Source organism: Cetorhinus maximus, chromosome 11, assembly GCF_964194155.1.
Source record: "Cetorhinus maximus chromosome 11, sCetMax3.hap1.1, whole genome shotgun sequence".
NCBI lineage: Eukaryota > Metazoa > Chordata > Chondrichthyes > Lamniformes > Cetorhinidae > Cetorhinus > Cetorhinus maximus.
In genome coordinates this window covers 60,463,804-60,474,261 of record NC_135889.1, presented here as the reverse complement: position 1 = coordinate 60,474,261, position 10,458 = coordinate 60,463,804, and the positions used below count along the sequence as shown (strand labels likewise).

The 10,458-nt window shown below is 38.9% G+C and overlaps 1 protein-coding gene across 1 annotated transcript; it reads left to right on the top strand.

Moving 5' to 3' along the window:
- Positions 1-2,031: 2,031 nt before the first annotated feature.
- sp9 (sp9 transcription factor) lies at positions 2,032-7,466 on the top strand. The gene is made up of 4 exons (XM_078551298.1): positions 2,032-2,052; positions 2,313-3,626; positions 5,908-6,009; positions 7,413-7,466. Exons 1-4 carry the CDS (start codon positions 2,032-2,034, stop codon positions 7,464-7,466), a joined length of 1,491 nt encoding a protein of 496 aa, XP_078407424.1.
- The last annotated feature ends 2,992 nt before the right edge of the window (positions 7,467-10,458 follow it).

Genomic DNA, 10,458 nt, shown 5'->3' with positions numbered 1-10,458 from the left:
ACAAGCGATTACACTTGGAACTAGGGCTTTGTTAGATTGTCATTACCTCTAAATGTTTTAACCGCTAGCACAAGTCATTCGCATAATGCCCTGATCTATGTTTAAAAAGTGGGTTTTAAGTAAAACACAGCACCCATTACTGAACCTTCTAAATTCGGAATTTGAAAGGATCTGGTTGATTAGTGTGGTTTTAAAATACATGTAGATTTGAAGCTTTCTATAATTCTATTTTCCCATCTGGATTACTAATAATCTTTATTATCTCATACCCTGATCACTGGTATTGCCTGTACATATTAGTATGGGTGTATGAATGCGTCTTCATCTATACTACGAAATACTGTTCGTTTTTAGGACTTTGTATTTATTTCTTGCTGATCATTATGATCCACTTTTGACTCACTGTAAAGATGTCAGAAGCTGGTCTCGTAAACCCTCTGACCATGATTTGTTCAATCAAAATGAATAAGAACAAAACGGAACTTCCCAAATTCACTTGTTACACCGTCAATCAGTCTTCTTCCACACAAAAATGCATTTATGCCCTCCCCTCCCTCTCCTGCCCCTGGGCCGGTCGGAAACGCCTCACTGACATCTTATAATCACAGCTATTGGTAAAATCCAGTAAACATGGCAGAAATAAACAGAGTTAGTACCCTATATCACAGTAAAGAGCAATATTCACCTGCTCTCAACCAGACTGTCAATAATTGCAAGTAACTCTCCCAGGCAGCTTCGTTATTTCTCACAGCAGATCAAACAAAAACCATAACAGCGGCGTCATTTTGATCAAGATCACAGTCCCCATGGGTAAGCTTTAGCTCGTTTCATGCTTGAGATAGACGTCCGCTTAGTAATTCATTTGCGATTCACAGTCTGGACCCTGACATGTGTATAATTCTGCATACTTCTCAACTGCCTTTCTCTTTCCATTCTCTTTAACCACAAATGCAACTTACACAAGCAACGTGTTAAGACTTCATACAGAACGCATGGATTTGGCAAGCGCTATCTTTCTTTATTAAAATCTAAATTCTAAATGCTCGAATATGTGCATGCAAAACACTGAAAAATCTGAAGCCAACGATATATTTTGGATATTAATGTAAACGTTACAATAGCTTTTCGGTAAAGTTTGTTCTGAGTTAAAGGCTTTCGCTTTTTGTCCAAGAATAACTGTGCACGGTCAAAACACAGGCTTAAAGTAATAAAATAACGTCGCAGGCACAGTAAATACAGTAAACTACACGCTCATATTAATACTTCATGGAACTAGAGTAATAATTTGACGCGCAAGAGTACCGATGCTGTATGTAGGTTCTAACATGGATTTTCCAGTATTGGCTCCAGGACGTGATCCTGAAATCAATGGGTAAATTGTCGCACAAACTCTTCTATAACCCGGCCACAAGAGTGCAGAGAATGCCTTACTTCTTAATCTAATCCTAACCCCTCACCCACATCCGTCAAAAAAAAAAATGCCGCAGAGTAAAATGCCCCTTTAGGGCAAGATGTTGTTTTAATTGCAAAGCATACAAGTTTAGATGACCCCTCCCCCAGCCCGCTCTGCCTTTGAAAATGTTCAACACATTAAAATACTTGGTGGTACAGGAGCCTCTTTTAATATTTGGCTGTGGATCAGAATGCCCGCTGAAATACCGTGTAGAGTGTAAGTGAATCTGAACGTATTAACAATACCATCAATGTGCAATGTGGTGAGTTGCTGCATTGGGTGATTGACGCGTGCTGCCCAGTTTCAGTGGTGTTCCAGATGCTGTGATTGGCTGTGACCTATCCATCGTGGCGTGCTGGGCACTCTGAATGGCTGACTGCTCGCCCTGGCCGTGTCATAAAAGGTTTGATTGGCTAAGAGCTCGGCACAGTGGCACTTCAAAGCGTGCGCTCACTACAATTAGGTCGAGTAGTCCGGAGAACAAGGCAGTGAGTGAATAGTCATATTCCTCAACTGTGACAGCCTCGTTTCGTTTAAGTTAAGAACACCGCATCAGCAAGCAGAAGAAAGAACCAGTCATGGCAACTTCAATACTTGGGGTAAGTTGTGAAAACTTAATTTTGAACAGTTGCCTCAACTTCCCCTTCAAGAGCATTGTAATAATCTGTGGCAAGCAGTTAATGTTCAGTGAATTATTATGCAGAAATAGAAAATTAAGTCGACTGTCATTATTTTAAATATGATACTTTGTTTCTTAGAAACTTTCTGGATGCTGTCTTCAGGCGGTTATATTTGTTATTTACTTTCACTATTTTTCACTTTCCACCGTATGTTACTTACACCATATTTTCATCTCCAGGAAGAACCCAGGTTTGGAACCACTCCGTTGGCAATGTTGGCCGCAACTTGTAACAAGATTGGCAACACAAGCCCATTAACAACTTTGCCAGAATCCAGTGCATTTGGGAAAGGCGGGTTTCACCCATGGAAACGTTCTGTCTCTAATTGTAACCTGGGGTCTGGCCTTTCGGGGTTCAGCGTGGCCAACAGTCGAGCTTCGGGCGGAATCAGCAACAGTTTCTCCGTGAGCAACGGTTCCGGGAACAGTGCCTTCTGTTTGGCCTCCACGTCTCCAACATCTTCAGCTTTTGGCACCGAATACAGCCTCTTCTCTAACTCGGTCTCAGCTACTGTCAACTCCCAAGACACGGGGCAGTCGGCTTTCATCTCCAAAGTCCACTCTTCGGCTGATACTCTCCAAGGGATGTACCCTCGGGTAGGAATGGCTCATCCATACGAATCCTGGTACAAATCCGGTTTCCATACTAGCATTTCCGGCGAAGTTGGAAGCGGGGCTTCCTCCTGGTGGGATGTGCACACGAACCCCAGCTGGCTGGAAGTCCAGAACCCAAACGGGGGCCTGCAGCCCAGCCTTCACTCCGGGACCCCACAGGCCTCCCTCCACTCGCAACTCAGCACTTACAACGCAGACTTCTCAACTCTGAGCCATTCCGCCTTCACTTCCACCGGAATCGGCTCGACTGCTTCTCACTTGTTGTCCACTGGACAACGTCTCCTCGCCCAAGATGGTTTCAAGCCTATGATCCCATCCTACACGGATTCCACCTCGGCTGCACTCACAGCGAACTCCATGATTTCAGCTCCTTCGGGACTGGGGAGTTCGGCCAGGTCCTCCCGACGTTATTCTGGCAGAGCGACCTGCGATTGCCCCAATTGCCAGGAGGCCGAGCGCCTTGGACCTGCCGGGGCCAGCCTTCGGAGGAAGGGCCTCCACAGCTGTCACATTCCGGGATGTGGGAAGGTCTACGGCAAGACTTCTCACCTCAAGGCACACTTAAGGTGGCACACTGGTGAGAGGCCCTTCGTCTGTAACTGGTTGTTCTGCGGCAAACGCTTCACCCGATCGGACGAACTGCAGAGACACTTGAGAACCCACACGGGAGAGAAGCGCTTCGCCTGCCCCGTCTGCAACAAACGCTTTATGAGGAGCGATCACCTAAGTAAACACATCAAAACACACAGTGGCGGCGGGGGCAAAAAGGGCAGCGACAGTGACACCGACACCAGCAACTTGGAGACCCCCAGGTCAGAGTCACCAGATATCCTAATGGAAGCTGTACACTCCAATAGAGCGATCAAGGCAGCCACTCCGGTACAAAACGATTCCTAAATCTAATCCCCCTAAAAGGGGGAAAACAGTACAACTTTGTGTCCAAAATAACTATTATGTACCTGGAGTTCATGTCACGGAAGCTGCATCTTAAAAGGAGGTGAGCAAATGTACATCAAATGCTTGGGACTTGTTTCTCCACGTATAAGATTGTTTAAAATTCTGTGTACAGAAAAAGTTCAGAATGTCCCGTGTTTCTCTTCTTGTAAATGTTTGATAAAGCTATTTTGTGACCTGGTCGCATTTGATTTGGGAAGATTTTTGATTTCAATGCACTTTGTGAAAGTCGATATGTAATACATTATTGAATATTAATCTGCTCATCCACATACTATATGAACAGTAAATCTGCGCCGCATATTTTAAAGGAAGTATTATATGCATTTATCTGTATAAATAAATTGTGCAAGTGCAAACATGGAACACTTCTCTGTTATTAAATTATTCTGCTCCATATAAGTCAAAACATAAGGGTATCTTCTAAAGTAAATCGTGCGCAATTTTACAGCCATAAATAATGGGGGGAAAGGATTGACACTACCACTGAAGAAAGTTCGTCACACTTCTGATTATTTCAAATCAGAAAATATTTTCAGTTGCTTATTCGGTTGTATTAAAGATTTACAGAAAACATGTGACCAGATCGAAATGCCACGTTATTGTAAACTGTAGAACTGCAAGCTTTATCTTCCTTCTTGATATATATGCTATTAACTGTTTTTACAAGAAACCTGGATATACATGTCTAACATACAATGCGGTTACAATACTGTGAAGGCTGAGGCACAGCTGAGTTCTCTATGGAATAGGTGAGCAGTTAATACCCCGTAGCAGACACTTCATGCCTTAATGAAAAGCTTGTTAAATGTTAGTAATTTTGACTTGGAACACACAGCAGCCCCCTGTGCCTTGTATTCCCGATTAGAGATTCATGTCTTATCAAATATCCAATTAATCTCTCAGACATCATTTGTTCCCGTGAACTTTATCCGAGCTTGTCCAAGTAAAACTCTTGAGATTTCTGGTGACAATGCTCCCTTGAAGCTCCATTTTAATTGTTCAAATTAACTAGATATATTTGCATGTCAAACGCATAAGGACGGATTCATGGTAAAATGTAAGCGTTTGAAAAAAAAACTGGGGCACTCGATTTTGATAACCGCGCTTTTTATGTTATGAAGGCAACTGTTTCATTGCTTTTCAAACACAGCAAATATATGCTAATGCTGAATTTGAAATGCTTATGTTCCCAGTCAAATGGCCCTTAAACGTTATTTGAATATCACTGGCTTGGGTATTGAAAAGGTTCAAGGATGCTCTCTGACTTCTTTGTGATTACTCACTGTAGCGTCTGAAGCAAATGAAACCAAACGAATAATTATAGGCTGGGCTCCGGCATGGGAACACGTTTGGGACCGGGATCTCATTTACCCAGGTTCTTTCAAACTCTATACAGTTAAATTGACCAGAAGGTAATTATTGGAAAGAAAATAGTTTTAATTATCTTTTGTTCTCAGCTTGCACGCGTTACAACAGCAAATCTGCTGAGAATTCCCTAAATGTTTTGAAAGCATCTGTCCCATGATTTCCCCCAAAATGATGAAGCATTTACTCAGTGAGCTTTGCTAATATTCATCACAACAGCGAACATGCTTCATAAACACGAATGGTTATAAAGCAAATATTCCCTTAAAGATAAAAGTCTTCGACCACAAACAAGGCATTTTTCGAAGCAAATCGTTTTACAAATAAATTTGGCTGTTAAAATAATCGGTGTTTTAAAGGAACGTTTAACATGGATAATTGTGCATGCAATGGTTTGAAAAAAAGGTGGGCTGGTGTCTGGGGAATTAGGCAGAAGTCATTGCCAGTGACTTTGGTTGCTGGTTGTTTTTCTGCTATGCACTCTCGGTGGGTGTTGGGCAGAAGTCAGTATTGTTTTCTATACAGAACCAACGGAGATCAAAGCAAATCATACTGGTCCGTTTCACGACAGGCCACAGGGTTACAATTCGCAGCTGAATGATCAAGGCTCGGCTTGGATTGCTTTTGCCCCTCGTAGGTCAAATAGTTGTCCATCATTTGAGACTTCCCGAGAGAGAAACGAAGTGATATGCAATCAGAAGAAACCCACGGGGCTAGAAATACTGTAAAATACTGCACACCAAAAGACATACATGTAAATCTTTCGTGTGGCTAATTTAAATCAATTAGATTTCAGATGTGCATTCTTCATTATTACTATGACTACCTATTGCCTTAGATATCTTCAGTACCGGAACGCACAGTAAAATATTGTCTGTTGATCGTACAAATCAAGCGCAAGGAGCAACATTTTGAAAACTATGGCAAACAAAGCGGATCGGTAAGTAAAATAAAATGCGGTATTATTTTAAAATGCATACCGTTTTCACAGCTTAAGATAAGCCGAATCGTCGTCATAACACAACAGCGGTGGAGAATTTCATTCCGCGTGTAACAGAACTTGAATGAAACCACAACGATGTCCCCGGTTGTACAGAAAAGTGGAACTGTACTTCTCCTTTCAGACGTGCATTGTAAAATGGGTTTTAATTTGAAAAACAATAAAGCTACAAAACTCGGTGTTATCACTGCTGACATACTTAATACATTCTCTGTTTTCTAAAGAGTCTTGGGAGATAAATATTCATATGGCTTTTAGTATCTTGATATCATTTTTGTGAACCGAAGCAGAAAATAAACGGCGTCACTACACAGCGTTATTAGCAGCTGAGGATATGAACTCATAATTTTAATAACGCATTCGCTTTAAATGATAAGCAAATTCATTATGGACTTTCCCCTTTATTTTTCCAATTATAAAAACAATATTTGCACATATGCCACCATTTAAATGTCCAAAGAAAACTATTGGGTGTCAAAGGTACCTTTGTATAACTTGCATATAAGTATCAACATAATGTATGAATTTACAGTTTATTAATCATCAAAGTTGCAAATCAAGCAAACACTTTAAAGTAGATATTTCGAAGCTCTTTGAAGTGCTTGAATTATTTGGGGGGGGGGGGGGGGAAAGGTATCTTGTGGTAACAAATATTTGTAGCTTTAAACCGAGCACTGCAAAATGTTAAATAATAATAGTTAGGCAGACTGCATGACGCCAGCTTGGGTAGAGATACAATTATTATAAACTGTCTATAAACGTAATTGGAAGCTCAAGTTGAGAATCTACTCATTTTTTGTGTAGATTTTTTTTAAAGAAACGAGCTTTTTACAGCGGCCATTCGACACCAGAAGCAACAGTTACAGATTTTTTTCGACCGCAAGAAGTTCCTCCAGGTGAAGTAATTTCTGTACATTTACGACACAAATATAGTAACTGCAGGTCTATTGACGTACAAACGCAGCCGGGGATCGTGTTGCAATAAAAAGAAAGGAAACGGCTGAAACCATAAAAATATGTTCACCGACTTTTTTTCAGCTACACCAAAGGGCAGCGATTTCTGAAAATCGTGATGTTTTAATTATTCTGACGAACCAAGTCCAATGCGGTTAAATCCGATGAAGACCCCTGTCTGTAGTTTATTTAAAATTCAATTGTAGGTCCCTTTTCTCGAAATCATGACTATAGAGCGACATCTACCGTTTCGATTTTCAGCGTCCCTTTCCCCGAGACTATTCGGATTGATATTTCAGTGAGAACTTTACTGCATCGTATTTAGCCGATTTAGTGCAATACCTATTTGATGCCAGTGCTGATATGTATAATTTCTAATGTACTTATAGACATCTCGACGTTCATCGATCAGTGACCTACAACAACTGAAAGAAACAAAATAGGATATTATAAATGTCCGTTGTGACGAACGATTTCACACCATTGTATTAAAAGTAAGATAACCTTAGAAAATAAGATGAGATATAAAATACATGCACAAATAAATATTTAAATTAATATTTGCATATACCTCCGCTGTGTAAATGTATTTTACGATAATCATGTCAGAATTCGAATTAATCAGGACACTTCTGTTTTAACACGGTTTCTCCCCCGGAAAATCAGAATATTGAATGTGAAGCTGATAAACAATGTGCCGATTAAGCAGCCCGTGAGTGGCTGGAAGCAAAAGAAAAAGAATGAATCAAGATGGAACATAATTGTAATGACTGATTTTTTAAAAATGTTAACTTGTTTGTGAAACTATAAAACAATTAAAAGTGGCAACGCCAACTCATACCTTGGATGCCAGGTAAAAGATTCGGAGAAAAATGGTTTAGTTGTTACTTGACTACAAACCAGAAATTTGTCCTCCAGGTCATTGAAATGATATATGTTCCAAGTAGGTGTTTACCTCTAACCTATGTCTGTTTACGAAGTGTCACGTAACAGCTGTTTGTAACGAACGATGGACTAATTAAGTGACACCTTTCACTTTAATTGACGACTTTCTTAATCCATCAAAAGATTCCTGCAACATTCCATTGCACACGACAGTACCTTGTCGACTTTATGGTGATTTCAGTATTTCTAATATATAACAAACAAGACATGTAAGAAGTATAGATACCTAAAAAGTGGCCCACAAACTGGCGGGAATTCAAAACAAATCTTGTTTGAGTTTTTTTAAAAAATCTAGAACACATGGTTACACAAAGTTACTTTATCACACATTAACTTTTTACGAATACCAGTTTCATTAGCTGACGTTTCTGTTACATGGAACAGACGGTGTAAACCTGACAGCAGTCGATTTCTAAAGGCTTATTAGACAGTTACATCAAGAAAGTGACGGGGTAGAACCATAATGCAGGTCACCTTGTCATTACAGGACTCCAATCAATAGGAAAACGCAATCTTGAAACAGGAAAGAAATTGAAAGCTTTCTTTCACAATTCATATTTTGTGTAGTATTTGAAAAAAATACGCAAAAAAATGTAACATACAAATAAACCAGTTTTTTTGATTTTAAAAGCCAATTTCAGTTGGATAAACAACTTTACATAAACAGACGATCACTTCATGACGACATTTTCAATCTAGACATTCCAATTGCGTGTCTTTAAGCCACTATCACAACATGTATTTGAAATATCAATAACTTGTGTTGATATCCAAGATGGCCATGAGATGATAAAGATTTAAAGGAAGAACTATGACAGAAAATTGATCATTTAAAATATTTTTGTTATATGGATCGTTCCATATTTAGATTTCAAGGGGGTATATTTCAGGACTGCATCCCTTTCAGATCAATCTGCTTGTCAATTCCACATCAATTTCAAAACACCCAGCGACCTCTTTATATTGTCAGATTTAGCCAAGATTGAATAAAACGTCAATAACTTTTTAAATAAAAACTATTACGACGAATCGATATAGAACGTGATTTGGAACAGCTTTTTATAGAGGTGCAGTTTTTTTTTTATGAGTCTGGCCAGTAAATTGTACTTTACGAAGCATCCTTATGTCGCAGTATTTTAAAATTACCAGCTTGCTCAGGCCAGACGATCAATTACAGATCTGAAAACACATGCACGAAGATGTTAAACAGTATGGTTTTTCTACTTCACAATCCACTCAGGATGTACAAAAAATGCATTTTACTAGGCGCCACAGTAATACAACACACCGGCCGAAGAGGTAACCTTTAAAACAACATTCGTTACCTGAGTTTTTAATTACAGTAATTTTGCCCATTCAAATTATAAGTTGATACGTTTAACAGATGATATACAACTACCTCAATTAGCATCAAATCGTTCATAATCGAAATCTAATGAGCTATACAGTGCGTATTAATCAATGACAACATAAGTATACACTTACATAAATAATAATTTACAATTATTTATGGAATATCATTGGGAGTTTATTACAGGAACAGCTGAACTCATGTATAACAAGTATTCTCCTTCATATAGGTCTGCTGGAGTGAAGAGAGAAATGAGGTGAAACATGACAGAAACACGTCGTTTAAATTGTTATTTTACCTGATTTTACACTCCAGTCATACAGCCCGTTTTTCATAGCAAAAGTTCGCTTTCCTAATGACAATTATAGCTATTGGGTCTAAACAGAACAAAAAATACAGTGTTTAATAAGGAACATAGGTATCAATTGTAAAACGAATGCACTCATTTTTTCTGTGAACTATTTATACCATTAGATTAATGAAAGCAGCATTAATATACCCTCTCCAATATTGTCTTATGGCGGGGAATATGACACAAAAATGAATGTAACACAACGATAAGTCTTTTCTTTATTCTTCCCTGCGGGAAGCATAAACACTTACTTTAAATGAGTGGTTACAATCTGCAACGTCTTGGGTGAACCGATCTCCCTATTTACGACGAGTGCTATCTCTGATTACTCTGCTAATCACGTTTCAGGAAAAACAACCTAGGTGTATTTAAAATAAACATGCAAGACGCAGACACGTAGATAAAAGTACATTGCAAGACTTTAGCATGGTTTTTAATCACACGTTTAAACATGCAAACAAAATGAAAATATAAAATAAACAATACTACAAATATTCCAGTATAATAAAAGTAGACGGATAGAAAATAATAAGTTCCCTTTGACTCTATTGGGGTTAATTTATTTATTTTGGGATTAAAGAAAAGTTGATTAGAAACAGAAATGCATTAGTCACAATATTTCAAGCGCAACAACACAAAGTGAATAGGATATTCCTTAAAAAAACATCCTTTTATTTCAAACTTCATTCTGTGGCTATTTTAGTAGCAACAACAGGGAAGATAACTAATCATGTGCAAATCAAACGTAAATAATACCGGCTGCAGCTATGGTTTAAAATTGGGGTTC